Source organism: Coffea arabica, chromosome 7c (genome assembly GCF_036785885.1).
Source record: "Coffea arabica cultivar ET-39 chromosome 7c, Coffea Arabica ET-39 HiFi, whole genome shotgun sequence".
Classification (NCBI taxonomy): Eukaryota; Viridiplantae; Streptophyta; class Magnoliopsida; order Gentianales; family Rubiaceae; genus Coffea; species Coffea arabica.
In genome coordinates, this window is record NC_092322.1 from 11899474 (window position 1) to 11907431 (window position 7958).

At 38.3% G+C, this 7958-nt stretch overlaps 1 protein-coding gene and 1 pseudogene across 2 annotated transcripts; one reads left to right on the plus strand and one right to left on the minus strand.

Annotated features, from left to right (window-relative positions):
* Window positions 1-206: 206 nt before the first annotated feature.
* On the minus strand, window positions 207-7758 carry LOC113697978 (protein ROLLING AND ERECT LEAF 2). Of its 2 annotated transcripts, XM_072057791.1 has the most exons (6): window positions 7224-7758; window positions 5976-7092; window positions 5766-5843; window positions 5098-5303; window positions 1246-1469; window positions 207-1061 (listed from the first exon to the last, which is right to left on the minus strand). In XM_072057791.1, the coding sequence occupies exons 2-6, from the start codon at window positions 6994-6996 to the stop codon at window positions 389-391; spliced, it is 2202 nt and encodes a 733-aa protein (XP_071913892.1). In that variant the 5' UTR covers window positions 6997-7092; window positions 7224-7758; the 3' UTR covers window positions 207-388. The 2 variants fall into 2 exon arrangements, with proteins under 2 accessions (XP_071913892.1, XP_071913893.1); XM_072057792.1 differs by having other exon boundaries at window positions 207-1058; window positions 5976-7757.
* LOC113697979 (uncharacterized) lies at window positions 2097-3554 on the plus strand (annotated as a pseudogene).
* Window positions 7759-7958: the final 200 nt, after the last annotated feature.

Here is a 7958-nt window from a genome sequence, read left to right on the forward strand (position 1 = left end):
AACTACATACGACATGAACACTGTTGGTTCAATCTGCTTCTCTTTTGGGATACTGTTGTTACAACACAGTTATGCTGATCAAGGCTCCTTAATTGCCACCACCTAGTTGCAAAAGACCAGAAACCTTTGCCCTGGTATCGTAGCTTATGCATCCAGCTGAATGCATGCAGACCAAGATTTAAGTCCACAATCTAATCACCAAGAAAGAAATCAGAACAGGAAAACATTTAGACATGAACAAAAATACAAGGATCTGGACAATGCCTTGAAACACAGGTCCTCTTTTACCCATCCAGTTAAGCTATGTAAAAGATAAGAATTCCATCCTCCTGTTCATTAGTTCCTATTCTCACCAAGCTGTTGGTTACAATCAAACACAAAATATACTTCATATGGTATGTGACCTTGGTGGTGGCTTGTAATTGTAATATGCATTTATAGCTGTCAAACTTTTCTGCTTAACATCCTCGTACATTTTCTGTGAAGCCTCAGAAAACTTGGTTAGACTGTCCAATACCTTTGCCAAACTTGTTTGTAAGCAATTCAAATTTGCAGACCTGTCATCAATTTTCTCGTCATTGTTGCACTCCAATTCTCCATTATTGCCAGCTTCGGGCATGTTTTCTTTCTGGGCTGGTTCATCAGCTTGATGTCCAATTGAGTGGCGAAGATCAGATAAAAAGGCTCTGATTGCATCACTAAGTTCTTGTGATGGCAAACATTTGATGCCGGCAGACAACTCACGACAGAGTACGAATATTGGTGGTGCTAAAACTGGACGAGGAGAAAATACTCTTCTGCCCTTGTATCCTTCTTGAGGCTGCAAGATGCAGTTCTGTAGCCAACTGTTTAGAGCTTCTACATATGATGTGAGACTGTTGATCCAATCAGCAAAACTCAAGCCAAAACATTCTACTTCATGTAGCAGCTGCAACATGATATCCTTGTGCGCATCTCCTTGGGCAGTCCCTCCCGAGGTCTTTGAATGGTATGCTAACGAGATGGTTATATACTGTGTATAATGACACTCAAGCATCCATTTCCACATCCAGATTAATCTGCTAAGGAACACCAATGACAAAATTCAAACTATGAGAGTCCTAAACCAACTAAATTTAGTTCCAGTCTTCAAATAACTGGAGAGCTGGTACTCGTGATTCATGTACCAACCGAAAGGATCTTGAAAACCAACAAAGTACAAACTTTATACGTTTAAAAGCAAAGGTAATGCAGAAGGAATCTCACCCTTGAATAAGTTCCAAAAGTTGGGGCAATAATTCATCATCCCTCAGTCTCTCAATCCGCTTTGAGATTGAATCAACAGCATGAAGGGCAACTGTAATTCGTGAATGCAAATGTTTTACCACAGCTCGGGTTTTGTCAATTACTTGGGCACTAAGATCCTTTGCAGATTGGTGCCTGAGCTGGTTGCACTTTCGGTCATACTCCTTCTGGATAGATTCACTGGCCTACAAAGGTAAATTGAAAAAGAAGTGAGGTTCAAAATACATCTATAGGACAGAATGCTCCAATCTGAAAATGAAATCTAAGAAGCTATGTTGCAATCTGCTAATATCATTCATCCGAAGCAAAAAATTCATTGAAATTCAGATGTTATACCACATGCAAGTGAATCCGTCCTTCGCATAATACCATAGGAAACTTAAAATCATTTTCACATAGTGAAATTACTCCATACCAAGCTGCAGTCATGTTTAAACCCAATTGAATTAGATTAGTTTACTCAAATCTCTGATCATAGGGTGATCCACTGGTTAGACTGACAGATAATCTTGTTCAAAAGAGTGTCACATGATCTTTAAATTAGTTAAATGTAGAGGGTAAATCAATTATCAGATGTTTGATAGTGTAAGTAAGAAATTAACTAATAAGAAATAATTATTGGTTATTGGTGGAATTTCAAAATGTTTGATTTGTGGAATAGAAGAGGACAGAAGAGTCTTGGATGATGCTTTAGGACATAGCACCGAGTTTTATATGCTGAACCTGCAAAAATTGAATGTCAATCTCTATAAGAGAAATGACACTCCAAATAAAACAGATCGAGACTATGTTGTTGCCCAATTAAATTTAAAATAGGGTAAAATACACAAAACCTCCTTGTGGTTTGACTATTTGACACACTACCTCCTCATTATTTAAAAACACCCACACTACCCCCTCGTGCTTTGGACTAGAGTAGAATTACGCTTTTTGAGCTGCTATTGAATCGGTAGTCTGTCTATTATTAATTTTTTCTTTTTCATTTTATTTTCTTTTCCTTTCCTTTTTTTTTTCTTTTTCTATTCTTCGTCTCCTTCTTCCTCCGTTCCACATTCTCCACAACCCACAACATCGAAGCAAGGGGGTCTTGGCATCTGCTCATTTTTTCATTTTCACATTTTCTTTCATTTTCCTCCTCTCTCCTGCTCCCCTTCCCCCCTCCACCATTTCACACCACCATCCCCTCCACTAGAACTTTGCACTACCATTTCACACCACCATCCCCATCTCCGCCCGAACCACCACTTCATACGACCATCCTCTCCACCCAAAGTCTAAAATCCTGCAAATTTGGAGTACCATAATATGAGAGGTAGTGGGTCAGTTTGTACTTTTATGTATTGCTACAGATCTAGTCCCCCACGGTAAAAAAGGGCACCACCGGATCAGCCATCAAAGACCCAAAAATTGGGTAGAGGAATTCTACAGGCGGGTCTCATTTTTGCTACGGTTTCGGGGAGAAAGAAGAAGAGGACTTGTAATTGTAGTCTAAAACCGTTCTTAACATTTCTTCTCTTTCTTTAATCTTTATCTTCCGCCTCCGTAATCTGCATCCCCACATCCCTTATATCTACACCGTTCCCACTCACCGCCTCTCCTATTCATCAACTGCGTTCTACATCCTGCAATTCTTTTCCAGACGGACCAAAACAATGGATCCTTGTCCATTCGTCCAAATTGTGATTGGAAACTTGGCGGTGAGGCTTTCTCCCCCATCCTCTTGGTCTAAGTCAACGACCACCATGACCCTGTGTTACTGTAAAATCAAGCTCAAAGGCTTCCCAATGCAGTATTCGACAGTCCCGTGGCTTTCTCAGGAGAGTGGTACTAATGCAATTGAGAGCAGGATTCATGCTGGGTTTAACTTCAAGAAGTTGGAGTTTGAGAAGCTTGTTAAGAAATTGGCTGCCAGAGGTAGGACTTGTGGTTTGAAGATTGAGATATATACGGGAAAAGGAGGGAATACTTCTGCAGCTTGCGGGTGGAAGTTGGGTGGGAAATTTTTGGGCAGTGTTTTGGTGCAGCTGGACTTGAAGGCAACGGAGCATAGTAATAAAGGGTGCGTGATTCAGGATGGATGGATTAGTACGGTGGGCGGTGGGAGGGGAAAAGTGGTTGAGTTGCACGTAGACGTGAGAGCTGAGAGATGAGCCAGACCCAAGATTTGTGTTTCAATTTGAAGGGGATGCTATTTTCGCTCATCTGATTTGTCCACTTTTTCAAGAATTTTATGATGGAAGCTTATGAAATTCATGAAATTTTTTCTCGGATATTTGGGTGAATTTGGATTTTGGAGCCATTGTTTTGGAAGAATCTTTGAAGACAAAGTCGTGTGTGGTGGTGGCGACTAATCAGTAGAGAAAGATGGCGGAGCAAAAGTGAGAGGGTATGAATAATTTTTAGAAAATTTTAAAAGTGCATCACTAATTATAAAATTTGTAAAAATACAAATGATAATTAAGTCAAAGCACCAAAATTAAAAGAAAAATGACAATAAAATAAAAAACATTAAAAAAATAATAATACATCACTTGTAGGTAGCATACAGGTTACCGGTCAAATTTCACTTTAGTCCAAAGCACGAGGGGGTAGTGTGGGTGTTTTTAAATAATGAGGAGGTAGCATGTCAAATAGTCAAACCACAAGGAGGTTTTCTGTATTTTACCCTTTAAAATATTATTCACTGACCCTAAAAGTTAGAGGAAGAACCTCAGCGATTTGTCAAATATTAATCGACCATATAATACTCTGGCTTCAGTTCATAGCGACTATACCAATTTTTTGTTTAAACGAGAAATGTTTTTGGTTCAATTAGTTTATATTGACACTGCACTTTCGCGATCCTGAAAATAAGGAAAAGAACACACTAGAAAAAACTTTACATATATGTATGTATGAAGAACCAAAGACACCCAAACATCCAAAGAATATCTAAGGACTACATTTCTGTTGTTTAGTCAATGAAATTTTCATATAACTTTACTTCTCAAAGGTGTCTCAATCTTCGATTATACCATCATGGAAAAATAATGGTACGACACTCCATTGACATCAAAGGACAAGCCCCATTCTCCAAAATGCTATAAGTGTCTAAACGCTATTAATCTCTTACTTAAGGAAGGCTGAAGGAGAAAGGGACTACTTTAGGCTTTGGCAGGAAATAATTTTGATAATTCAACAATTAAGGGGCTGGGAAAGCAACACCTAATGACAAAGAACAAACAGAAAAGTCCTTTAAAGTTGACTGTACTATCTTTTGTGTTTGTGTTTTTCTTTTGTCACTATTATTTTGCTTTTTCCCACACCTGCTGCCTTCCATCTGAAGATTTCATCCTAGATAAGTTGCTTAGATGTACCACCAAAAGAAGTTAGAAGAACGTATGTACATACCTTCATATTTTGATGCAAATGAAATATCAAAGGAAAACTGATATAATATGACTTAAAAGATCAAAGTACAAGTTATATGAAAAGTTGAAGATGCAGGAGCTTTAAGCATCAAAGAAGTTCGCAAGGAAAAAAAGGGAATTAACTTTATTAGAGCCAAAGAAGTGTAGCAAAAGACAGAAAACAATGTATGCTCATCTACACCAATTTTCATTCTGAATCAGCAAGTGCAATATGCCATTTAAAGCCATGTCATTCAACAGACTTTGAACTTCAGTACATGAACCAACTTGATAACCTAAGGAGTCTATACAACAAGAATTATCATGAACTTGTTGACAGGGAAAAACCTTGAGAACTTACAGGATTTAACATAACAAGAGAATTTTTCAACAGAGACAGACAAAAGCAACACAAAAGATGTACCTTGACTTCATCATATAACTTCCTCTCCCATGCATAGAGTCTATCCAAGGTAGAAGAATGACTTCCAGCAGCCATGCAGTACTCCTCCATGAAGTCACTACTACTACCGTCATTGTCATCTTTAGTAAGAGGATTTCTTGAAGAAGAGGACCTTGAAGATGTTGTCCGCTTCCACGTAATAATCTTTGTTGCATGCTGCTCTGGATCTGCTCAAGTATAAGAAGTTTTTTAAAAAAATAAATAAAAAGGAGCATAGTCAATCACACATGTTTGTGAAGAAACCTTCTCTTTTGTCATCATTACCTTAAAATCTACAAACTTGAACTCATCGATGAAGAAAAGCTCCACCACTGTTGCAATTTATATAAATCTAAGGAATTCTTGCTGAACTAGACACCAAACCTTATTTTATCATATCTCCAAGTCCAAAGGAACAATCACATTGTCATAATGGCTGGGGATGGAGCACAGATAAACAAATAGTATGCATTCAAGAATGTATACTTAAAAGTGCCGGCGACCTATCTCAAACAACACACGACCTTATTTAATTAGAACCTTCTCAATGTCTAAACTTTGCTTAGTGGAAAATTACAAATGAAATTCCATAACATCATTGATGTTAACAATGTTTTCTTAGAAAAAAGAAAAAGTAAATAAAAACTCACCATCAGATACGTTTGCATTTTTCCCTTGGCAGCAAGCTGTTTTGAAAGAAGCCAGATAAACTGCAACTGTTGCTTTTCCTACAAGAATAATGTAAGCTCAGCATTTGCAACTAGAAAATTTGCCATAAGAAGAGGCACATGCAATAATCCAAATGTTACTTTACTAAAAAGTAGTTAATAAACATGTCAATATCACCAACAAATAGTTACCTTTAGCTTCAGCATATCCAACTTGGATTTTATTCGCCTCAAGCATCCTAGAAATTCCTTTCCCTGATTCAGATGCTTTGGAAAACCAGTGCTCAATGTCCTTTATACTAGGCAGAAAATCTTTAGCCCTGTGAGTAATGAACTCTGAAGGATCCTCTCTGTCAGTGCACACGTCCTTCCCCACTGCAGACTTATCTCTCCTGGAGATTAACTGCTCAGAACCTGTTTTGCCCACTGATGTTCCAACAGAGCCATTCCTTTTTGATTCTATGTTCATATCCTTAACTTCAGTATCAACTACTGGCTGAGGACTACTTTGAGTCCTTTGAGGTATAGATGAGTTCCCATTGTACAAAACCAACTTGCTATTGCTCTGCACCTTTGATTTTGGTGTCACGAACACTTCATCCATTTCATTGTTGCTATTAAAACCCACATGTTTTTCCCCAACAACACCATGCATTTTCACATCATCGAAATCCAGAGGCAGATTGTTATCCCCAACAAATCTAAAGCTCTCAGAATCATCAATTGGATCAAAGAAGTCCCAAGAAGATCCTGATTCAGGAGGTGGAGGCGGTGGTGGTGGAGGCGTCACGTACTCATCATCACCCACATACATATTCCTTGGTAAATTTGGAATCATCCTAACAGTCACAGCACTCGTCCCACCTGACATCATATAACTAATCCTAGCATTGGGTGGTGAAAGGGGGCTCCCATTAAGCACTGGAGAACCTGAAACACCCCCAATGTGAGATGGCGAGGGCGACAGATACGAAGAATGTGAAGGGGTTTTTTCCAGTTCAGTGGCTGAAGTAGGTATAGAGGACTCTATAAGTGCTTCAGCCTCAGCATATCTTCTAAGAGCATTCCCAATATTTCTTAATGATTCAACATAAGCAACATGAGCAGCTGCTAAAGCATATCTTGAATCAATAGCTCGTTTGATAAATCTTGTCCTTTCTTTGCATAGTCTTAAAGCTTCACTCCTCCCCTCTTTTGAGTTTGTTACACCCATCTCTCTTTTACCATCAAATCAAGCATACCACTTTATCAAAGAAACCAACATTTTTGGCTGTTCTTCAGCATAACCATAGCACATTTCTCTCAGAGCCTATAAACCAATCCTATTTCAGTAACTAATGACATTTCATTCATATAAACAAGCTCCACTTGCCAACCAAAATTTCACAAAACAAATTAGAACCCAGAAAAGGAAATGAGCTAAGAACCAAGAAATCAAACCTCTGCAGTATCTTCTTGCACTCAAATTTTGGCCTCAAACTTCAGAAGAGCAAATGCAGCACAAAACAAAGCAACCCTTTTGAGAAGCCTGGAGGCTGGAGCAGCATGTCTTCCAAGAAACCAAAATCCACTTAAAAAAGCCTTTCTTTTGATAAATAAGAAAATGCTCACTTGAAAATGACTCCAAAGTTCTGAGCTTTTTGGTTTTGTAAAAGTACCATTCCAGTTTCACACTGAAAAAAGCACCCCAAACTCTCGGTTATTTCATGAAAGAAGCAAAAGACTTGAGACTGAGAAAATGTTCTTTTTAAGCAATAAAAATGAAAGCTGAACAGACTAGGAAATAAAAGGAGTAGATGATGGGTTCAATCTGTATAATCAATCCATCCACGGATTTCAGTTTCAACCTTTTTTATGGTCTGAGAACAGAGGAGTTTGTTGTGTAACCGAGAGGTGGTGTGAGGCTGTGAGCAAGAAATGCAGAAAGTATGAGACAAAAAAGGAGTAAAAGTGAGAGAGAGGAATATGGCACAGTAGATACACTCACTACGGCAGCATTGCCTTGATATCTGTGCAAATGCTGATCTACATTATGATTTATATTGATTCATTCACTCATTCCCGTTTAATTACTTGCCGAACTGGCCAAAGTTAAATCAAATGACAAAAATGTGAAGAATCTAGTCTGGAACTCCGCCATGGAATGTACATACAGTACATCGATATACATATCAA

Excerpts from the sequence above, each read along its gene's own strand:
- LOC113697978 (XM_072057791.1), bottom strand. The coding sequence starts at position 6,996 with ATGGGTGTAACAAACTCAAAAGAGGGGAGGAGTGAAGCTTTAAGACTA. Across the intron at positions 5,844-5,975 it reads TGGATATGCTGAAGCTAAAG|GAAAAGCAACAGTTGCAGTT; the intron begins GTAACTATTTGT and ends TTATTCTTGTAG. Across the intron at positions 5,304-5,765 it reads AAATGCAAACGTATCTGATG|ATCCAGAGCAGCATGCAACA; the intron begins GTGAGTTTTTAT and ends ATACTTGAGCAG.